Consider the following 23,746-nt stretch of genomic DNA (forward strand, 5'->3'; position numbering starts at 1 on the left):
TGCACTACAATGAGATCAAATCCAGCCAGAGCTAATTCATTGGCTACCATGGCACTTGATGTGATATTGGAGTTGGGCGCACTATTTGAAAATCAAGTGAAGACGTCCTTGTGTGACAGCTAGCCAATGTCAGGGGCTTATGTCTCATTGTTGTTCTACTGCAAACTTGCACTCTTGCTCCTCCTCAAGACGCCTGCCATCACTCAGACAAGAAGTGCCAGGCCCGGCCACAGAATGCCAACCTCTGGGCCCAAAGTGCTCTACAGACACATGTCCAGTCTTTTATCTTCTTATACTCACATTGGAACGCAAAGCCCGTCATGGCAGAAAGCAGGCTTCTCCAACCCTGGCACCTTTTGTTAAAGGTGACCCCGTGATCCTGAATGGCACGCTTCAGCTCAGCTCCATGTGGGTGGCTTCCGGGACGGAGTGCACAGTTGTACCTGTCATCATTTTTGAAACACTTCACACTAAGATACCTGTGTCACATCAGTGCTGCGTGAAACGGCCGTACCTGATAATCCAAGATGCTGAACCCCAGCCCAGAGTCGCCCTTCACGAGTTCGATATGTTGGACTTCCTTCTCCCACATTGCCAAAGAGGAGGCCAAGGTGTCTTCTGCGAGGCCCTCCATGACGATGTCCTCTATCTTCAGATCATCTGTATCAGTGAAGCCGCTGAGTCCACTTAGATGGATTTGTGCCTAAAAGATCAACTGGATTAACGGACCAAGACTACTGCACTTGGCACCAGCCTAAAAAGAGAACAGCAAGACCACCATTCTGTCCACAGCAGACACGCAACATGAAGGAGACGGTGGCTACTCAAGGGGAAACTGTATTGCTGTCCTCCTCCGAGCCACAGATGAGGCACCCTGGGCTCCTCGCCACCTTCCGGCTGCGTAGTGACCAAGAAGACGAGCTCGCCGACATGCCTACCTTTTCGGGCAGGTACAAGGGCTCTTCTGGAAAGTGGAGGTCACTGGCACTGCTGTCGCTCTCCATGTGCTGACTAGGGCGGCCGCAGACCAGGGAGACGTGGATTGGGAGCTCCTTCAGGATCTTCACCACATCCTTGTGGTTCTCCCCAACGAGGGAAATGCCGTTAACCTAAAGGAGGACAGACAGTTGTGCTGTAGTGGGCGCTCATGTCTTTCCACATCTCTACAGCACTTGTGACAACAGTCAAATCATCGGACTGCTTCTCCTGTGCTTTTGTTCACCCTTCATTGCCCACACTGCTGTCATGACTTGATGCAGAACTAGCTCTCTGCTGTATGTGCCCAACAGGTACTGGTACCCACAGAAATCAGCCAGGTGTGTTTACCCACACAACTGGCACCATCTCACCACCCAGTTCAGCAGACTAGACAGGCTGGATTGAGGGGCTGCTGTTGCCACGTCTTTATTAAAGAAGGTGGCACATTCGGCTGGCTGGAAGCACAGTAACACAGTGTTAGGGACACGGGCAGTGCCGTGTCGTGTCCTTACCTCGAGAAGCTCGTCGCCACTAAATAGCTTGCCATTGCGCCCCACAGGCCCTTCGGGAAGGATGGATCGGATGTAATGATGGCCGGACGAAGCCTCCAGGCTGATTCCCAGGCCGCTGCTTTCACTGAACTTTACAACTTGTGCCACCTGTCAAAAAAATGTGAAAAGGCAAAAACACAAATGATACCACTAAATGGATCAAAATGGGGGTCAGCGGGTAGAAAATGAAAGCTGCACTCAGACCATATTAGAGGATGGCACGTCTGATGAGCTACAAAAGCCCAACTGGTTGGCACAAAAAGAAGCTTTTAGGTCAGAGTATGAAGGTTGTGTGTTTTTAATGGCGGAGAGAGCAGCAGCAAGTGAAGTGCATCACATCAACTCAAGTGACAGATAAATAAAGGACAAGACTGGGCGAGGAAATCCAGCCACATCCGTGCCACTCTGCAGGCTGCCCGGTTTTCTCTCCTCATCTTGTTTGTGCTGTCTGTCTGCCCAGATTCTGCTCCTGCTCTGCCCTCCCGCCACCTTCACATCAGTCTCGGCCTACACTGCAAAGCCCCAGCGACAGGTCAACAGGCGACTCTTCACACCAGTGAGTCTCTCCTGCAGGCGTGGTACATCGCTCAGATCAGTTCTGCACTGTGGACCCCACAAGGGAATTAAAAGTCAGGGACGGGGGGCTCAACCTGTACGTACTGTTACATATAAATGCACCATCGTGCACATCTGCGCACTCTCCGCAAGAATAACAGGAAGCCCCGGCCATTGCCGTTACCTGCCAACCACTCTTTCCAGGAGCTCCTTTTCTGCAGACGAGGGGGAGCACATGCGCTGGTGACAGTGCTGTCCCTGTATGGTCACTGTCCCCAAAGTGCCATGGCTGGCCTCAGACTAAAAGGACCCCAAAAACACAGCAGACAGGCCAAGGAGGTGTCTGCAGGTGACGGGGCACAATTTTGGTGTTCTATTTTCCTCCCTCACTTGAAAACTTTATTTAACCAAAAAAAAAAAAAAAAAAAGGTGAAATAAATAAGTAAATAAATAAATAAATTAATTCGTTCATTAAAATAAAAAATAAAAACAGACACCCAGGGTGCTAAATGCACAAACAAGTACAACTACCTGGACAGGCCAGCTGTGTTAGTTAACACACTTCCAGGTGCCACGGACAGACGGCTCCATGCCAGCCTCAGATGGGTTTCCTGTCTCTTGCCCTTTAAAGGTTTTTTGTTTTTTTTTCCACATTTTGTTGTTACTTTTTGTTTTCATTTTTTTCTTTTCGCTTCTTTTATTGCGTCTTTTGTTTCTTGTTCCTCTCATTGTTCTCGCGCTGTTGTGTAATGTGGCTGAGAGGACTCGTTTCGGACCCTCGCGTTGGCAATAGGATTTACTTCTGGCTTTTGGTTGTAGACATCTTTTTTTTTTTTGATTTTCTGACGATTTCTTGGATCACAAATTCCGATCGGTTTACTTTCAAGTTATACTGAATGATTGCCATTTGTCTGTGTGAAGACTGTCTTGTACCCAATGCTTCTTGCAGATTCTTGTTAATAATAACCTTTTCGAATATAATGTGCATTATACACATTTTTACCCAACCCTTACCTCGTTTTGGAGTTTTAGAGTCGAGTGAGCTAAGCGGGATCACAACAATAATGGAGCGGCTAATTTGTGCCTCCCACCCAGTCAATCAGGTTTGTGGTCATGGAGGCCGGAGCCTACTGTATGTCAGCAGAACAATCCCTGCCACGGAGCCAGTGCATCAGAGCACATGCCCAGGCACACACCCACGCATGGCCAGCTTGAAGTCAAACACTTACCCCAACAAAAGCATCTCAGTGGATGTGGCAGAGAAAACAACACATAAACAGCAAGAACGTCCAGACTTTTCACATGGCCAATGGCAGATTTGAACTCGGGACGGTGGATCAGAGGGGTTCCAGTGCCTGCCACTGTGCTGTCACGCCACGGTAAGCTACACCCACTCAGACTGCTCCTCCAACCCCAACGGCACTCAATGAGGTTCCCCGACTGCTACGCTGAAGGACCTCGTTGGCCTGTTCCGTTACTACGACTCCTATGACACACGCAGAGCCCATCCACAGTGGACACGTGATTGGGAGAAGCGCGAGTAAAGCAACCGCCACTGCACACTCGACTACACCCACACTTCACCAGCAGTGCCACAGACCGACATTTCACATCCGTATTCGGCTGTTAAAGCAGAGACGTACCACCACTTCGGAGCCCGGGCCAAGGATGGCCTGCCACTTCTTCTTCAGATCTTCTTCACTGGCGGCATATCCTGCAGGGAGATAAGAGAAGCACTAAGATGTCCGCCGATGAAGGTGCTCACCGGTCATTCTCCACAAATGCACAGACCACCCAACCAGGACCTTCCTTGTCACTTTCCATAGAAAGTAGAAAAAGAAGATAAAAGGCTGCCCTTCGACCTTTATAAATAAAAAAAGAGAATCAGTAACACGGATGAGTGAGAGACAGCCAACTTGATGCCTGTCCAGCACAGCTGAGCTTTGCCACCCCATTGGATTTGCCCTTTTTGCTTTTAACAGAGGGCACCACTTCTTTAGGGTTTAAAATATGAGGCTTTGCAGCTCTACAATATACCGCCTGGCTCTCCTTAAACTAGACGCAGCTGAAATCGCAACGCCTCGATTCGGCGATCCCAACACCTCTTTTTAGATGACGTCGCCCACCAGGACATCCTCCATGGCCACCTGTGCCCAAATCCAAAACCAAGAACCAATACTACGTGGGGTAGGACATTTCAAATTTTGGCAAGAGGCCTGAACTCCTCCACTCATTCCATTTGTGATTTACTTGACTTGACTGACTTTTCATCGTTTGTGCCTGGCAGTGGCTGTCAAGTTCAGTCCTGGGGACCCTCATGCCTGCAGGTTTTTAACGACAAGCCGATGCTTTGTGTGAAACCGAATCTGCAGCAAAACTGAAGAATTTCACTTCAGAAAAAATGTTTCTTAAGCACAGAGTTTCACAAACAGCTCCATGAGCGTCACTAACGCAGGAAGTGCCAGCAGGAGGACTTGCTCTGAGCGGTGACCCCACGGTCTCTCCAAAGCTCTAAGTGTTGGAATGGGCAGCTGCCAGCTCCCAGTAGGCAAAGGCAGACACGTCCACTTGGCCTCAGCCGTGGTGCAGGTCTTCTGAAGGTTAATGCCAAAGAGAGACTGGCACCCCCACGTCACCCACACTGCTCTAACAGATGGAAGGCATAACCCAGAAGTGCCATCACGTGATGTCACGACCGCCCAGCACGTTCATCTCCTTCCTAGCATCAACGGTGACATTAATAGCCGGGATATCTCTAAAGCCATTTTAAAGGCTTTCCAGTCATCCAGCCGTACAAACACAGGAGATGCACACAAGCGTCCACACTCTGCTCAGGTGTAATCAAGGTGGGGTTCAACGCGCTTGCCTGGAATGGGAAGCAAATACTTCAAAAAACAAATATTTTCATTACATTTGAGTAATAAACAACTGAGTGTGAGCTCTGAAAGCTGCTGTGGTATTTCTAACCTGCTTCTTCCTCGCCTCCTTCATCTGTAGGTGAAGCACAAGTTGCCAAACAAGACGGCGCAGACTGCTGGGACGGCTCTGAAACATCAAAATGATCAAAACATTAAAATGAAAAGCAGATGAACATCAGCAACAGCCGCACAGGAGACACGGCACCATGCCCACCACGCGTTCATGGGCTGGGTGCCCACGTTATGCCAATATTAATATCAATCCCAGGTGACCAGCCGCACTTTTACGAATGTTGCAGTGCAGCCTGTCACCTTCTGTACGGACCCCCGCTGTCCTCGTATGTCACCCCGCTCTGTGGTTTGATTCCTTGTCCTTTTGACGGCTCTGCCTCACCTTACTTTTCGACTTCTGAGCGTAACTTTAGGCTCTTGATATTTGTTAACAAAAATGGCCGCTTGACTTCTGTTCATTCAAGCAGCAAATCTTGACAGAAAATGAACAGGCAACGAGCTAACAGAGTTTCTTCTGCCCTACTCGTGCACCGACCTCTCAGCTCCTCTGTGTTTTCTGTCAACAAATCCAAAGTCAGACAAAATGTGTGCCCTCTTATGCGCTCTCCGCCAGTTTCACAGCCATTTTTTTGAGTTCACCCTGGTTGGCCGGTTGCCTCCACAAATGTTTGGGGCACTGGAGCAGAAGCTCCCATGACTGGACGCCTTTTCCAATACCAACCTCCTCAGTCGTTCACTACTACATAAAAGATGCCCGGTGACCTTATTCTAAACCCTGGGCCAGGGGACTGAAAGGCCTGCTCTGCCACAGGCGGCTAACTTCTTTAACGGTTCATTCCATTAATTGGGCTTTGCCCAAAGTGCCTTCTCTGGGTTGGACTGGCGTCCAGGAACAAGGCCTTCCCAGGCGGCCATTCTGCTTGGGGCTGCTCTTCAGCAGCCGAGTGACAAACAGTCACAGTGGCCCACTCCTTGGCAATGCTAGACAACGCTGAACACTGCCCTTGAGAAGGTGGTCTTCAAGGCAGGAGTCAGCCATATTTGCTATTCCTCACTTCATGCAGGGATTTAGATAGAGTTTGGCATCTTCAAAAAGCCTATCCCAGAGGAGCAAGAAGAAGAGGGGTCCCAGTCACTGACCACCACATAATGTAGCAGCCTGACCTCTGGAGTGTAACTTAGGGGAGCTCAGACCAAGCCACATCCAGGGTACTATTATACATATTTTATACGAGGCCTGTGTTAGGAGCGTGTGCCCCATCGGGGCTCTGCTGTGCCACTGCCCTCAGATCCTCAGACACGTGGCATCCCAATAGAATTCTGTGTGTAACAACCCGCCTGACCCTGCTAATGCACACTGGGCACACATGTGGCCAACATGTCTGTTAGGACAGAACAGCTGCCACCGAGGACATTAGTCAGACCTGAGCGACGACCAAGTCGGCCACAGACGCCCTTCAAGAGAAAAATGCAGAGAACGCCATTTCACTTCTTTAACTATTAATTAAGCATGGCGGCCAAGAGCACGATAACACAATCCTCACAAAACGGTCTACCTCTGGCAGCCGGGCTGCTGGCCGTTTCCACCGCCGAGTCCTTCTCAAGCAGTCTGTCTATCGCGTGTTCAGCTGGTGCCTGCAGCTCACCTCCGAAGCCCCTCCGTTTCAGCCTGAGGTGCACAGTCTGCCCTGTACGCCTCAGGACCTCCACGGCCTGTTGGTTGGTGAACCCCTGGATGTTGGTTCCATCCACCTGCGGGTAAGAAGCGCAGAAGGTGATGTGGCCTCTTTATTGCAGGCGCCACATGAATGCGGTCTGCTGGTCTCACTGATGACAAACACCGGGACCTTCTAAATGATGGCACGGGTCCAGGTCAATTTCAAAGCACACCGCTTATGAAATATTCAGGAGAAGGAAGAATAAGGTGAGCAGGCTTTGAAACTAGAGAGGAGCATAGGCTATGGTCCATTACTCACTGCTATAATCTGGTCACCAACGTGGATTCGGCCATCTTGTTCAACAGTGCTACCTTCTGTGATGCTCTTCACAAAGATACCTGAAGGCTCTGGAAAGAGAAGAACAAACCCATTTGTGACCGTAACAATGGCACAACTTAAAAAGTCCTGCCCGGGCCTCGTTTTAAAGGACCGCAGCCCACCCGCACCTGCAACACCAAACTGACCCACCTGGCCCAAACCCTCACACGTTAATTATGAAGGATGACCTCAAGTGGCCAAGCATCACGACAGCCACCGAGAATGTGTGGGCTCAGTACTCTGATGGCTCACACAGTCCAGTTAAATTCTTCATGGCCTTAGCTAACCCACATGTGACACTCTTTGGCACCATGACTAGCGGGCACAACTACCTCACATCGAGACTTCAGCTTACCTTGCCTGAAAAAATCTCGGCATGCATTTACATGGGGGATTCAAACTTCACCTCAACAAGTCACAGGGTGTGGGCAACATCAAAACACCCGACGGCGGGGGCACAGACGTTCACAGCAGACGTGAAGGTGCAAGATGAAGCAGTCGACGCTGTCCTTAAAGGACAGCCACTCAAAGCTGTTATTGATCCACTGTTTGTAGTGATGACCGAGGACAATCTCGCATTTTCAAGGAGGGCAGAGAGCACAACATTAAACTTACAAGAGACATAAATATTAAGGGCCGACGTTAAAAACAGCAAAAAAACAAAACGACATCCCAAACATGTGCCTTTTGGCTAAAACTGTTACATAAAACACGGTCAGCAAACACTCTCGTGCACAAGCAGCCGAGCGTTGGACTCGAGACACACCTACCCCTCAAGCCACAAGCACTGCCATCAAGCGCCACTTCGTGATTCGTCCTTCTCCTTGTTGAAGCATCTGATGAGCACAAATCAGGAGCTGACTGCCCACTAGCTCTCCAGCAGCTCTGCAATGCTGATATGACCTGAAGAGCCCCGGTGGCCAATGAAAAAGGGGAGGAAGAGGAGGAGGAGGGGGAGGTCTTCAGTTCAAGAGCTCATTCTCTTATTTAACAAATAGCCGTCCCCCCGTGGCTCTGCCCAACAGGACAGCGAGGAGGGTCCTGCCCACCCAGCTGCCCACTCCTGACGTCCCGTTTCCCCCTCCCCTCGGCCCGCAGCCTCTGTCTCTCGGATTAGCGTGAATATATCACTCCTGCGATTCTCAGTGCGATGGGAGAAGTCACAAAATCAACCGGAATGTTCAAGCAAATTCTAGAAAATAACCCGATTTAAATCCATTGAGTTCTCTTGTGAAAAGCGGACGGACAGACAGACAGGCATTGGGTTTTATATACAGAGAGATAGAGACACAGAGACACACCTCACTCTGTATGTGGTTTATGGGCCATGAGGGACCTTCCCATGTTGTTTGATTTTGTTCTGTGCTGCTCCCCATTCAAACCCGCTGTACCCGCCAAGAGCAGATCTACCATCAGGGCATTCTAGATGCACACCGCCCCAGCGCACCTCCAAAAGGCACAATGAGACGTTAGCCTCTGCCATCTGCACCCCAAGCACAAGAGTGGGAAATAAAACAGAAAAGGACTAAACTAGGGTGGCACGGTGGCGCAGTGGGTAGCGCTGCTGCCTCACAGTAAGGAGACCCGTCTGGGTTCGCTTCCCGGGTCCTCCCTGCGTGGCGTTTGCTTGTTCTCTCCGTGTCTGCGTGGGTTTCCTCCCACAGTCCAAAGACATGCAGGTGCATTGGCGATCCTAAATTGTCCCTAGCGTGCGTGTGTGTGTGCACACCCTGCGGTGGGCTGGCGCCCTGCCCGGGGTTTGTTCCTGCCTTGTACCCTGTGCTGGCTGTGATTGGCTCCAGCAGACCCCCGTGACCCTGTAGTTAGGATATAGCGGGTTGGATAATGACTGACTGATTGACTGACTGATTGACTGACTGACTAAACTATGGGGTGTCAGCGCACTCCACTGTTTAAGGAACAATCAACTCCCTGGTAAGGAGCCAAGGCCTCCAAAGAGCTGGGGGGATGACGCCATGGTAGCATAGGGGGGCAGGGGGTCGGGGCGTGACGGTAACAGCAGTTTTGTGATCTCACTTTTACAAATAAACAGGAGAATAAAAATTCACTACAAGCAAAGCCGAGAGAGTAACAGATGCACAAATAATGGTATTGGTGTGGACACCATGGAGGGTGGTCTACCGGTGTCTACATCCTCATCACCTTCTCAGCACTCGCGCTCATCACATCATGTGGTGTCGAAGCAAGAAACCACAATGGCAGGTCGGCTATGAAGAGCCGCTGCGGAGCACCTAAGCACGGCGAACATGCTGTTCAAACGACCAGGAGCGGCGCTCAGTAATTCGGCTGAAGGATGAGCCCCTCAGTCTGTGCAATGGGAGCCTGCGACTCGTCCCTGCGTCATGAACAGCCATTTTGAACTTTACACCGTAATGCTCCATTAATTTTGGGTTCTCCATACTACTTAAACTTTAAAGTGTTAGTTAAATAGTCCTCATCATAGCAGTCAATGAGTAAATCAACGAGGGCCTTCCACTTTAACTGTGCCCGACTGCCATGACACACACATGGCGGCGCACTGCTTTGAGGTTTTGTGTGCCCGCTGACGTTTTCTAATCTTTCTAAGTCTCGGCTTAGGTACGCCAGCTGCTCCAGGGTCCTCAGCTCTTCTCGCCCCCACTTCCTGCTCTTCTCGGTCATTGTCCCTGCGCACACACACGCCCTCCAGCCATAATGTCACCCGACTTCAGTTGCTTTCTCTTCTCCCCTAACTTTCTTGATCATTCACGATGCCAAGGCAAGGCCCTAGTGGATATGAAGGGTTCAAACCATCCAGGGTCTCTCTTTGTTCCTGTACCTCTCCCACTCCTGCCCACAGGCCCCGTGAAAAGATGTTCAGCACTGAGGCAACACTTCACAAAAAGAAACTAAGATTAACGTTTTGAACCCACCCGGTCCCATAAGACAGTTCTAAATTTCCCAAAGGCCCGCGGGTACAGGACCAAGACGTCACCGTCACAGCCGCCATAAGGCACCTACCAGAGCTTCTGTCTCCCACATAACCAGCAATGGTTATACCGAGTCCCTGGGCGTTTTTGGTCAAATGCACATCAAACGCATCACTGTCCTCGTCCTCTTCTGAAGCCAGTGCCTCCACCTAGCAAAATACAAGAGAGGGTCAGTCGAATGGACACAGGCGAGGTGAATTCCACACCCATGTGCCACCGTGAGCTCATGCGCTTGGCACAAGATGCGCTATTTATAGCACACAACCTCTTGGCTTCACGTCGACTGCAGGCCTCCTCTCTGATGCAAGACGGGAGGAAGAATTAATCTGCCCGGCTTTCTCTACAGGCACGTCTGGGCAGCAGAGACACTTCTGGAAACGTCTAAAATGAAAGCACTCACAGAGAGTAGAGTGGCATTACCAGGGCAGCACCTTTCACAAAATGTTCAGCAACGACTAACATTACAGAGGGCAGCAGAGCAAGTGAAGAGCGACAAGCAAGAGGTGAGCAGGACCAGCGTAACACACAGAGAGGCCCAATGGCTTCCGAGACTCACCCCAGTGTGTGGCAATGTCAGGCAGCAGTAGCCAATCACCTGTCTTCAACTGCTGCCACACCAGTCCTCGGTGCCCCTGTGCCATAAACTCCCCTCAAAATCAGGACTACCGACTGCGTCGGGGCGCAGATGTGAACGTGTGACACATGAAGGCTGGCCAGCCATGTGCAGCATCACACCTGAATGATGCATTTTGGGATTTTTATCATTTAGTTTTCATCCTGCATTGACTGCCCGCAAAGTCAGGCATTTTGTGGTCACCTGGCTGGCATGTGATGACACATACAGTAAGTGTGACCAATTCATTCAGACATCCATTATCCAACCCGCTATATCCTAACTACAGGGTCATGGCGTATCTGCTGGAGCCAATCCCAGCCAACACAGGGAGCAAGGCAGGAAACAAACCCTGGGCAGGGCGCCAGCCCACCGCAGGGCGTGCACACGCACACACACACACACACACACACACACACCAAGCACATGCTAGGGACAATTTAGAATCGCCAATCCACCTAACCTGCATGTCTTTGGACTGTGGGAGGAAACCCACGCAGACATGGGGAGAACATGCAAACTCCATGCAGGGAGGACCCAGGACATGAACCCGGGTCTCCTAACTGCGAGGCAGCAGCGCTACCCACTGTGCCACCGTGCTGCCCACAATTCATTCATCCCCTCTATAAAAGCAGGACTGCCGTTTTGGGCACTTTTATTGTGCACGTTACTCCATGTGTTGTTTTGTACCCACTGAGGCTAATTAAAGTAGGCAGGCACTCTCATGGACTGCACAAGCGGGACATGGGGCCTTCATTATTGGCGCTGTTTTTACCTCCCAGTGGCCGGGCTGGGCAATCAAGTCATTTAAGGACCACCTGCTTCCTTTGTCTCCTTGTTGCTGTCCTCCTATCAGTCGGCTGGGGCCCTGAAGGTCTTGCTGATAACACCGGGCAGCAGTCAGCAAACACAGTAGGAATAAATTAGCCAGATAAAAGCTCCGAGATGAACATACAAGCAAACTGAGTTAGGCAGACTAAACAAACCCGGCGTCACAAAGCTCCTCATCGCTGTGCTACTGTGAATGTGAAGAAAATGAAGGTCCAGACGGCGTATCTGAATGGTCATTTCAAGTATCCTGCCGTTTCTTTGCCATCTGCCTTCACTTAAAGATACGTGGCAGGACATAAACGGACCAAGCACACATTCTTTGTGATCAGCAAGAAATCTGAACTTGAACATCAGCATTAGGACAATCGGGCACCGTCATGACTGGCACTGCACTGACTCCCACTGTTGTCTTATGGGCCTGCTTGGCTGTGCGATTTGAACTCAACTTGTGTGAAGCTCACCTGCTGCTCTGCTACTGGTGGAAGGGCAGGCGGCGGAGGAGAAGAATCTTCCAAGGCTCCTCTGGCAATGACCAGCTTCACGCGATTGCCACACTGCCTCAGGACCTGTGCCACCTGCTCACTGCCCATTCCCTGCAGGTCCGTGTCGCCAATCCGGAGTATGTGATCGCCACTGAGAAGTCGTCCATCCTATTGGGGAGAAAAATGTTGTTGTTGTTTTGTTTAAAATATGATTTTATTTTGGGGTTTTGATCCAGAAGCATTGTATGTGCCTATTATGGTATGGTTAATGAATGCATTTTTTTAATTTTGCATTATTAGTTTCTATGTGTGCCCTGCCTCTTCCACGTGCCTAGGGAGGCAGGGCCACCTGAACATGCAGTCTTGAATGAAACGGCAGGAGGTCAACAAACCAGCAAAGAGTGGAACACATACTGAGAGAAAAAACAGCAAAAGGAGAGAAACAAGTTAAACCGGACCACCCAAAGAACAGGAAAGAGCAACACGGCACAAGAAACCACGAAAGAAATACAAGGAGAAATGAACCTTTAGGACCCTTGATAGTAACAGTGGAAGATATGAGGTCAAAGGGCTGTGGAGCGAGGACATGTCCGCCTACCTGATCGGCCACCCCTCCACGTAGAATGGTCTTCACAATCACTCCTGTAGTTTTCCCTCCGACGATCCCGAATCCCAGACCTGTGCCATCGTTGACCAGCTCTATGGTCTCCACATGCTGCCAATGAAGGTGCTGCAGCTAAATAAAAATGAACAAATCAACCCCTGAGGCAAAGGCCTCCGACTTTCTCCTCCTTCTGCTACCTGCTTGTGCTCCAGATGCACCCTGATGAACTCCGAGGTCCTTTTGCACGGCTGTTCCTGTATAAAGATCATGACTTGAAGAATATGCACTTACGGCGCTGGAGTGGGCCGACACGGTGCTTGCGGACGATGGTGTTCGGGACACAACTGGGCTGACGAGCTTAGGAATGGAGCCCCTGGCCACAACCAAGCGCACCTTCTCGGAGGCCTTCTGAAGGATGCTAATGGCTTGCTGGTGAGTGATACTTTTGTCAAGCGCTTGACCATTGATGGCCAAGATCTGATCGGCTTCCTTCAACTTCCCATCACTGGTGGACAAAAAAAGAAGTTTGTGAGCGATTAGGCCCGAGCACAATGACCAGCTGACTGCAGAGGACTGGAGTCCAGGTATCTAAAGAAGGCCTCTGGTGGCACTGTCCACTCGTAGTCACCTCCGACCAGTGGCTGTCAAGAACTGAATATTACGGAAACGATAAAAGAAACGCAACCAAACAACAATGGCCCAGAGTCGGCCATGTTACCTCTCACCGATGTCCTCGTCTAATCTGCTTGTCTTTTTTACTTATCCCATTCTACATTTAGTGAAGATCAGAAGTAATTGAGGTGTACATGCATTAGAGATTTAGAAATATTCTCAAGTTCTTCACTCTTTTCATCATTCATCTTATAATTCACTTTTTAATAAAGACAACTAACGGCAAATGGGACAGACATTGGGGCAAAGGACACCGAATGCTGCAGTCCTACTAGGACGGTCACAACCAGGACACCTGGACACGAGCACAAGGATGAAAAAAAGCTAAAAGACGCCAAAGGAGCTGCATGTGACCCCCACAGACACCAGCTACATCGCCATAAAAATGGAGAAGATGCACTTTTATCATTTCAGGGCTGATGGCAGCACACAGAGCAGGAGACACAGCGGTCCGTTTAATGAAAGCAGGACACCAACTCAGAGCAGAGGTTGCCTTGGATGAAGAACCCAGAATGCACTTGAGGGCCGGGGAGTGTCTCAGTATTCACCGGACAGACCCCTTCCTCAAATCAGTGCGTGAGGAGGTAACCAGGCCCAGGTAGCCTCCTGATCTGCTGGCGAAATGCAATCCAAAGAATAGACGTCAAGGTCAGCATTGGAAAAAGAGAACCAGAAAACCCAACCAGGGCCTGGGCAGATGGTGCTTGGGGAGGGCAGGGCACCAGCCATGGCAGAGGACAACTATGGTGGACTGATGCCAAGCGTTCATCTTGCAGAAGAAATCAAAGGTGTGCACAGTTTTAGAAATTGTTTTGAGATTCTGAAGGTTATTTTTGTTCTCATTTGTTCCAATTTATCCATTAGTGTCACTCATCAGGGCACAGAAGAGATGGCAAAAGTCTCGCCAGATGGAAATATTTAGAGCTCTCCTGCATTTAAGGAGCCCACGGGCAGCAAAGGTGTGGCCCTTTGAACTCTCTGTGTCACAAGATTTTAAACGGTGACATCTGAAGTGAATCTCAGATGCACCTGTCGATGTGACGCTCCTGGAGCCAGAGCTCACGATCACAGACAGTGTGGCCTTATGACGAGCAGCTCTGTCAGTTTCACTGGCACCACCACCATCACACTGGAACGAGAGCAAAACCTGCACCAGTAAGATGGCACAGATGATCCAATAATGAGCATAAAATACATAAAGGGTTGAAAAATTCTTCTGAACACGAAAAGAAACCCACTGGGGGTGCCAATGAAAGGAAGATGTGCTCAGTTATGTAGCGGTGATCGAGCCAGAAGTCCCTGAGGAGATCCCTGAGGACATCACTGAGGAGGTCACTGAGGCCCTGAAGCTTGCTTCCAGTGACATCAGTCCAATGTTTATGTGCCTGGTGGGATGGCAAGGTGTGCCTTTGACTTGGCAGTGTCTTCTCCTCCACCACTCTGGTTCGGTCTGATATTTTATCAACACCGCGTTTCTTTCCTCTCCGTTTCACAGCCATATTCTTACTTGAATGGCAGTGAATTCAGTCCCCACCTGCTCACCAGCCCAATGTGAGCACACAAACCCAAAGCAATTCCAAAATGAACAAGCCATCCAAACTCTCTTACCAGTGTGCCACGCTGCCCTCCTGGATTTCCTGCACAAAAATGCCCAGCTCGCCTCTGTTCTCGCTCCTCAAGCCCACCACGCTGAAGCCAAGGCCTCCGGAGGAAGGTTTGACCAGCTCGATGAACTCAACATGGCGACCCTGTGACAAGAAGAAAAGTCCGACATGAGAACTCCAGACTGACTTTGGTTAGTCGGCGGACAGCCACGAGGCTCAGCACTTCACCGTATCTCATGGCCCTCAAATACAGCAGGTGTTCAAGTTCTAACGTCTCTCTACACCAACATACAGGGCTGTGAAAAAGTGTTTGCCCCTTCCTGACATCCTCCGTTTTGCTTATTGTACACAATTAGTGGCCTCAGCCCTTCGGACAAATCGAGTAACCCGAGTGAACGCACAATTGGGGTCTTCTGTATCCAAGGAACAAAGCTCCCCTTTGAGGTAGGAAAGGTTTTGACTTCAGAAAACAATCACAGAAGCTGGAAGTCGTAGATTTGATCAACGGTGAGTGCCAACATCTTCGCGGAGGTGAGGACACGTCTCTCTCGTCTGTTCACAGCGGAGTTTTCATGTGAATAAGCAAGCAGTTTAATGCCACATTACAGTTCCACTTCTTGAAAATCGGTTGTCTTGTTGGTATAAAACGATAATTCATTCCTCTAAATCCTGTGAACAACCAAACCCCGAACACTCGAGTCACCTGAAGCAATAGGAAGCCACGGAGGGAGAGAAACAACGAGGTGAAGAGCGCAGCCCAACATTGTTTTAATATGGCGCTATCTTGAAAAGTCATCTTTATGGTTTTTCCCCAAAAATGACAAGGATCCAATACACATTACGTGGGCTACCTCGAGAAGACGCTCAAGGACAGGCTGTTTTTCACATTTGCACTGTTGCCCCGTAGACCCCATTTAATACTGCTGACAGGATGTTCTCCTAAAATGTACACAAACTGCTTCACTTAAGAACTCGATTTCCTGTGGCAAATGAATGCATGCCATGACGGCGTAACAAAGAACTAGAAGAATGTCAGGCTGGCCTTTAATATTTCCACCCCTTCAGATGTTCAAAACAAATACGTGGAGGATCTGAGCAACACAGCCACCAAAATGACTCAAATGCTCAATGTGCCCAGGCTTGCGTGAGGTGTGCCTCCTCAGTTCATAATTAAAGGATGGCAGCTTTTTGCCCAAGACGCGGACATCACAACAGTTCTGGCTGCCCACATGTCCCGAGGGGTGACCTTAAATGAAGTGGCCACTCCTTGTGACTTTACACACGTCCGATTTCTCTTCTGGCATGACCCCCTCATATTATCTTCACATTCACATTAATTTAATGCCAATTCTGAATGCTGACCCCCGTGCAAACACTGGGCACAGACCTCCTAGATGGGTCTAAAGGCCTGCCCCTCAAGTGCCTCGCTGGCCGATGTGACCAATGGCCGATGCAAATTAAACCCTTCAGTGTTTGCTTTGTTGTTCTGCTCACAGGCCGCGGCACCGGAGTGACAAACAAGGACATTTGTGCTCGGCAGATGTGTCCTGTAGGGCTGTGTGAGGGTGGACTGGCAGCCTACCTGTGCCATCGACTTGATGAGGCCATCAAACTCATCCAAAGATGGCTTTCCATTGATTTGTGAGGACAATGAGAAGGTCGAGGATTCAGGACTTCCCTTTTGCTGTGCCAACACATAAGAGTCACTTGGAGGGATTCTGGTTGAGGGAGAGTTGGCGCTGACAACAGAGGACCCCTCATTGCTTATAGACTGCGATGGTGGGTTTGTCTGCAATAGAGAGCACATATCAAAACACAAGGAAATGCCAAAAAACAGACAAAATGACAAGAGGGATCCAACATGGACACTAGAAGTGGGCACGGAAAAGCACAGCCCCACAGTCCCATCCCAGTTGAAAGATCTAAATGTCACATCAGTCCACACATTCCAAAGAGAGGACACATCGTGAGACACTTACATCAGGAAGGCCCAACATCACGAACATCTGGACATAACAAGACTTTACAAAAATTGAAAAGCTCTGTTATGCTTGCCTACCTGCTCCTTGAGGTGATGAGCTGAGCTCTGAAGAGACAAGATCTGGTGAAACAGCGGGCTCTGCAGGACGCTCTTCAGCAAGCCGATTTTCTCTTCGTTGAAGCTGTCCCCTCGCTCCTTTAGTTTGGCCTGAAGTCTTTCGACAGCCTGCAAAGCACGCTGGGTATCTGCAAGTATTCAACATGCAGTTAGCGGGCAGACACAGCAGATGAAAGCCAACGAAACCAAAACTCTCCTTTGTGGATTCGCTGAGGATGTCCTGCATGTGAACTGACCACTGGACACACAATGCATCTGACCATTTAGAATGAAGACCCTGCTTCGAAAGGGCGCCCAGTGGAATACAAAAACAAAGCATCACCTTCTGGTGGAAATTCCCTGGACCACAAGGACAGAAGAAGACCATCAAGACCCCAAAGCATCAGGACCATCCAGCAGCACAGCATCACACATCACAAAAACCTATGAAAGAAGCCGTCTGAGCGAGACGTGCTGCCAACAGCGGAGCATCTGAGACTTGAGGCCAAACGGCCACTAGCTCCTCTCGAAAAACCTTTGTTAGCCGATGACATGCCAGCTGCTGTCTGTCCATAACAACATACCCAAGGACTTTACTCAAATGGCCATAAGAACATTAGAACATTCCAGACGAGGACTGGCCATTCAGCCCAACAAAGCTCGCCAGCTCTATCTATCCTCTTAGCTCCTCCATCATAACATCAAGTTGAGTTTTGAAAGCCCTACTGGCTACCATGCTACTTGGTCACAACCTGGTCACTTATTCCAAGTGTCTGTGGTTCTCTGTGTTAAGATAGACTTCCTGATGTTTGTGTGACATTTCCCCTTAACAAGTTTCCAACTGTGTTCCCGTGTTCTTGATGAACTCATTTTAAAGTCTCAATCCACTGGACTAATGCCCTTCATCATTTTTAACACTTCAGTCAGGTCTCCTCTTCATCTCTCTAAAGGCTCAGCTCTTTTAATCTTCTCTCATAACTCACTCCTGTAGCCCTGAATCAGCCTCGTCGCTCTTCTCTGGACCTTCTCTAGTGCTGTTATGTCTTTATGGAGACCCAAACTGCACACGCAGGACTCCAGAGGAGGCCTCACCAGTGTGTTATAAAGCTTGAGCAGACCCTCCTGTGACTTGTACTCCACACATCAAGGCGCTATATAACCTGACATTCTGTTAGCCTCCTTAATGGCTTCTGAACAATGTCTGGAAGTCGATAGCTTATAGTCCACTATGACTTATAAATCTTCTCATAAGGTGGACTCTCGATTTCTAGACCCCCATTGTGTATTCAGACCTCACATTTTTACTTCCTATGTGTAATTCTTTACATTTACTGACATTAAATTTCATCGTCCACAAATCTGCCCAAGCCTGTCTGCTGTCCAAGTCCTTCTGTGATGATATAATGGATTCCAAATTATCTGCCAATCCACTTATCTTGGTATCATCCGCAGTCTTAACCAGCTTGTTCCTTATATTCCTATCTAAATCATTTATAGATATTAAAAATAGCAGCGGCCCCCGCACTGACATCACCCAAGTTTAATAAGGTCCTCATACCGTCACCCTCTGCTTCCTGTGTATGAGCCATCTACACACCACAGCCTGGACTCCACACCTCGTTCAATGATATGAGTCGGAAAACTTTCAAATTTAACTTCTAAACAAGTTCAGTTAACAACAAATGTCAGCCGTGGAGGGGGTCACAGGGGGCTGCAGGACTCTCCGCAAGATCTGACTGTTGAACAGAAACTGTCAGTAAATGTAAAGGCTAACCAAAGAGGGGATAAAGGACACAACACAGTCCCAAGTACCACCAAGGACCCCCACAAACAGGCGAGCAGCAGCGGTCAGGCAGCAGGGAGGCAGCAGAATTGGCGCACAGGACTTACCGATGGTCTCGATCATAGTCCACGTCTGTGACCTCCAAATCCAAAGAGCACCAAGTCAGAGTTCTGGGGAGCAAAGAAGAAGAAAATCTGGCTGAATGGCCTCTTTCTCTCCAAGCCACAGACCCCAATGACCCACAAATGGTTGTCCAAATGGGAGCATTAAGGACACTGTGCATGACTAGAACGTCCAGAAGTTGTTCACTTAAGCCTGTCTTAGCCAGGGTAGACATCTGGGGCACCGCCTGGCATGTGGATGGTGTGAACTTGTGGCAGTTTTCACATTGTCTGCTGTTGCCTACCCAAGCCCACTGAACGAGGGAGCTGTAATGATCCTTATCTACGAAATCGTCCTCAAGGAGGGTAGGGACTGCAGTCTGGGATGGCCGCCTATGGTCACCACGCTGAATACTCCCACAAACTCTGCTCCAGTACACCTCACGGAGCAGGTAGGCGTGACAGAGCTTTTATAGGCATAAATGACAGGCGCTCACCCAAAAGGCACAATGACCGAGGACTGACCGAGAAGGCACAAGTGACCCGCGTCCATCTCCCGCAGTAAGCCACTGTACCGTCAGCAGGATGGGCGCTTTATAATCTCAGCTCCTTTGAGCTGCTACAAGCACTTGGCCTCCTGCTTCTTTCTCCTCGCATTTGCTTTTTAATTTAAGCTTTTAAAACTTAATGAGTGCTTTGGGCAGCACAGCAGAGAAAATGGTTGGCTGCCACTGCAAACGTGCAATTAGTCAGCAGCAAGCGTGGCGCAGCGACCTGCCTGCCTCTATGGCTCACTTCAGAGGTGCCCTTGAAACATGGGGCACTGGCTCCAAATGAAAGCGTCAATGCCACGGCCAGCTGGTCAGCACAGAGTGGCATGGCCTTGGCACCAAAGCAAATGCAGAAATGACGGGGCTGCAGCGACAGCCATCATGTGCGGTCAAGCTGAGCCACAGCATGTGTGTCAAGCATCTGACATTCACAAGGATTCAGGCCTATAAAACTGAAGAGCCTGGCACTTGGTGGGCCGGCCCGGTGAGCTCTGATGCCATTCTAATACACGTCTGCCCGTTCAGATGGCCGAGGCCCATTTGGGTTATAGCAGACAGTCCAGTTTTTCCAATCCAACTGCTGGCCCTCATCATGCTCGGGTGGTCCTTCAAGTCATGTGCTTGTGGGAATCTCAGATCCAAATGGGGGCTCAGCCTGGCAGACTTCACGCTGAGTTTTTCTGCTCCCTCTTATTTCTTTAGCTGCAGACTTCCATGATGATTGAGTGCCATCGAGAGTTTCAGCAGCCATTCACTGGAGGACAGTGCCCATGACCAAGCACCCGCTGGTCAGGTGACACTAATGGCCCTGCCACATAATGACGAGGTGCCTCAAGAAGACCAGGTCATGAATGACAATCTGATAATGAAAACTTAGGGATCCAACCTGAAGTTGTAACAGCAGGAGTTCACCCGTCACCACAAGTCGTACCAGAAACTGAACTCACGGCAACTTTAGTTTCTAGGATGTTTACCACACGGAATGTACGTACACATGTGTGTTGGGTGAATGTATTTGAACAGAGCAATGCCACCAAACCCATTAATCCCAAGCAGGGCTGCAGTGAAGCTGGAGCCAAACCCAGCAAACATCGGGCAGAAAGCTGCCAAAATCCAGAGACAGGCGCCAGGGCATCAGCAGGTGAACAAACAAAACTTACCTAACCCATGCAGAAACGGGGAAAATCCTAACTGGACCAGCACCACAACTGAGGACTCCATCTCTGACGAATGACACGTATGTTGTTACTGGCGATTTTGAAATATTTCATTAACGTCAACCAGCAAGTCACAAGATGCAGACCTTTCAAGGACTGTGCCACTTTTTCTAGTGCTATCCCAGCCTGCCCTTTCCTCCTGCTGCCAAACAAATGGCCCTTTGGTGCAGCTCCTCCTTAACAATGCCACATTGGCGACACTTTAGGTGTCCAGCTGCACTCGTGCGGAGGGCCGAGCCTTCATTCAGTTCAGATGTAAACTCCTTTTCCTTCTGAGTCGATGCCAATGCCTTTGCTGATAATAAAGATTCCACCCACTCGGTCCTTAATGGCATTTCACCCTGTGACCCTGAGGTGCCCACATACCCCTCCTGCCTTCCATTCTTTCCGGCCCTTAATCTCCTTTCAGTGGTGTGTGTGTGCGCCTGACTGGCACCTGAACTGACAGCAAGCCTGTCCTGTGTGATGAAACAGGAGAAGAAAGGCAGGGAAGAAGAGGAAAGGCCACACGTGAAGTCACCGCTCACACAAGTCTGCCTCCCTAAGCCTGTTCATTAAGATGGGAGTAAACTGGGTGGGAGGATGAGCCCAAGGTCATGACGGACTCTCCTCCGAGCCCCGTGACGAGTTGGCAGGTGACGCCCTGGCCATTCGCTTCTGCCCCCACTCCTTTTAAACTGAGGCCATCGCGGGCTCGGCTCTGACCGCCTCTCGGGGATGCTTAGCGAGAATTAAACGAGACTGGCTGGCATGAGAGGCGCTATAGGACCTCAAGAGCAGCACGCTGGCCACAGTGCACGCCAGAGTCGGACCCAAGGGGGTGTCAAGAACACGAAAGGCGGGCGCTAAAGCAGCGGGGTCCGCTTGTTGTCCCGGACTCCTCCTCACCCATCCCCCCGTCCTTATCTGCTTATCTCTCGTCACTAATCCCGCAAGCCGCGGGGCCGGGATGGCTGCACACTGCCGTGAATTCTTCCCCTCCGGAGACCACGGAGCAAACTTGCGCGGTACAATCGCGGGAGGGCGGGCCGCCGCGCCGACCGGCTGGAATGCGCCTTCTTGGCGGCCACTCGCCGCGCCATCAACAGGCAGCTCGACCGCGGCGGAGCGCCTACCGATAGCGGCGGCCCGACTCCAAAGGCTCCCGGCAGGTCTCGGCGGTCCCCCGACGACCCTTACCGTCCTTCGCGGCTAGCTCGGCTCTCTCCGTTGTTCTCGCGCAGTTAACGGCGCAGCAAGCGGCTCGATAATGAGGCGCCCAAGCCCCGCCCCCTCTTCGCTCTCCCGCGTCCCGTCTCCTCCCTCGAGGCGCGCATGTCCACTAAATGAGCCGCTCGGAGACTGCCCCGCCCCGCCCCGCCCCGTCCCGCCTCTGCCGCTGGCCGCTGGGCGCCATGGAAACCGAGAGGCCGCTTACTGCGTCATTGGACAGTTGGAGCCCAGTTTGGAAACGCGGCGTAGGACGGCTGAGTCCATGCTGAAGCCGTGACGGGCCTTCCGAGACCAGCAATTCACGCTGTCGACGCGCAGGGGCGCTGAAGCATCAGTTCAGTGCGTGGTTCAGCCAGACCCCCTCAGAACGGGACTGCAGCAAAGAAGCCACTCCAGGACGCCACTCTATGTCAGGACGTCGAGGCCCTTCAGGAGACCAGTGCTGGTGAACAGTCAGGATATCCTTTTGGCAACACTGGCAGCCACACAGGGCACCGTCTGTGAATGTTAAGGGGCACACAGACACTGACATCTGCCATTTCAAGAGTCACCTGCTCAAATCCACGTCGTGCTAGAGGGGCATCATTTTGGGAACTCAAGGAGCCTCCGGTCCACAACACCGTTCATGTCTTTCACAGCTTCTCCTTGGTCTAACGTCTGCCAGACTCATGTTGGTGCAACTGGTGGTATTATCTGAGCTCTGCCAGAGATAATTCGGGGTTGGTTTTTAATATTTAAAATGGGTTACTGTGGCCTGACGGCCAGAGGTGTGACCAGAACATCATGTGTGGATGGGCATTTGGCTTGTCTGGTGGGGGGGGGCAAAAAATAATAACAGCATAGTTTTATATAACATATAAAAGCAAACATTGTGGCATAAATCATAACCTATTGTTCAATAAAATTAACAGAGGCAATGGAACTTGTATTATTATTTTTTGTGAACAAATATAGAAGTACATCTACAAGGTAAATATCATCCATCCATCCATCCATCCATTGTCCAACCCGCTGAATCCGAACACAGGGTCACGGGGGTCTGCTGGAGCCAATCCCAGCCAACACAGGGCACAAGGCAGGAACCAATCCCGGGCAGGGTGCCAACCCACCGCAGGACACACACAAACACACCCACACACCAAGCACACACTAGGGCCAATTTAGAACCGCCAATCCACCTAACCTGCATGTCTTTGGACTGTGGGAGGAAACCCACGCAGACACGGGGAGAACATGCAAACTCCACGCAGGGAGGACCCGGGAAGTGAACCCGGGTCCCCAGATCTCCCAACTGCGAGGCAGCAGCGCTACCCACTGCGCCACCGTGCCGCCCAGGTAAATATCAATAAAGTCAAATGTATACAACATACGAGAGCAAGAACAGAAACGTGGCTTATTGTAGTCATGGGAGGCTGTAGGACATCAGTTTCCAGCGATTAACCAGGATGTTATCTACAGGACCGTCTGCAGTTACTCTTGGCATATTCTGAAATAAATTCATTCATGTCTAGATGTTCTGTGATGTTTTTCTCATGTGCCAGAATGATTACATTTCTCTTCCTTGAATGCAGCATTGTTCGGCGCAGTGGAGTGAGAATGCGGTTCAAAGTAGAGAAAGAGCTGAAGACACACCAGTGATGAGTGCCGTGATGCAGACATGGCTCTGACGTGCAGGACACTAGACGCGTGTTTGTGGAAGCCGCCATCATCTTTTTCTAGAGCTTTTTTCCAATTAGTGTAGCCGTGTTTGGTGAAGATGTCCTCGTGGTCCGAATTGGAAACACTAAATATGTGGCAGGCAAAGTAAAAGCTGCCATCACAGACAACAGAATATTCAATCCATGGTCGAGACTGATACCAGCTTGCACTAAAACATCGGAGTGTCTTTCCAAATGCGCGCTTGGGATAATTAATTAAAAGGGGCTGGGATGGGCTATCCATATTTAAGTCAGGCGGACCGGACTGTGTGTTTTGTTGAAG

The 23,746-nt window shown here is 50.2% G+C and overlaps 1 protein-coding gene across 7 annotated transcripts in view; it reads right to left on the bottom strand.

The window, feature by feature from the left end:
* The window catches only part of LOC114654534 (multiple PDZ domain protein), a 61,283-nt gene extending 39,293 nt beyond the window's left edge, over nucleotides 1-21,990 (bottom strand). For 4 of the 7 annotated variants that reach the window (XM_028805144.2, XM_028805145.2, XM_028805142.2 and 1 more), the window contains exons 1-16: nucleotides 21,734-21,853; nucleotides 18,793-18,855; nucleotides 16,885-17,051; nucleotides 16,408-16,614; nucleotides 14,830-14,969; nucleotides 12,841-13,054; nucleotides 12,544-12,681; nucleotides 11,925-12,113; nucleotides 10,051-10,168; nucleotides 6,991-7,079; nucleotides 6,571-6,766; nucleotides 5,052-5,129; nucleotides 3,728-3,798; nucleotides 1,491-1,637; nucleotides 939-1,109; nucleotides 515-703 (exon numbers count right to left, since the gene is read on the bottom strand). In XM_028805144.2, coding sequence (XP_028660977.2) covers nucleotides 515-703; nucleotides 939-1,109; nucleotides 1,491-1,637; nucleotides 3,728-3,798; nucleotides 5,052-5,129; nucleotides 6,571-6,766; nucleotides 6,991-7,079; nucleotides 10,051-10,168; nucleotides 11,925-12,113; nucleotides 12,544-12,681; nucleotides 12,841-13,054; nucleotides 14,830-14,969; nucleotides 16,408-16,614; nucleotides 16,885-17,051; nucleotides 18,793-18,808 — 2,130 coding nt within the window. In that variant the 5' untranslated portion in view covers nucleotides 18,809-18,855; nucleotides 21,734-21,853. Of the gene's footprint in view, nucleotides 1-514; nucleotides 704-938; nucleotides 1,110-1,490; nucleotides 1,638-3,727; nucleotides 3,799-5,051; nucleotides 5,130-6,570; nucleotides 6,767-6,990; nucleotides 7,080-10,050; nucleotides 10,169-11,924; nucleotides 12,114-12,543; nucleotides 12,682-12,840; nucleotides 13,055-14,829; nucleotides 14,970-16,407; nucleotides 16,615-16,884; nucleotides 17,052-18,792; nucleotides 18,856-21,733; nucleotides 21,854-21,971 lie in introns of those variants that run through there. The other 3 variants (XM_051929755.1, XM_051929756.1, XM_028805143.2) reach the window with 3 other exon arrangements.
* Between the last annotated feature and the right edge of the window lie 1,756 nt (nucleotides 21,991-23,746).

This window comes from Erpetoichthys calabaricus, chromosome 7 (assembly GCF_900747795.2).
Source record: "Erpetoichthys calabaricus chromosome 7, fErpCal1.3, whole genome shotgun sequence".
In the NCBI taxonomy this organism is placed as follows: domain Eukaryota; kingdom Metazoa; phylum Chordata; class Cladistia; order Polypteriformes; family Polypteridae; genus Erpetoichthys; species Erpetoichthys calabaricus.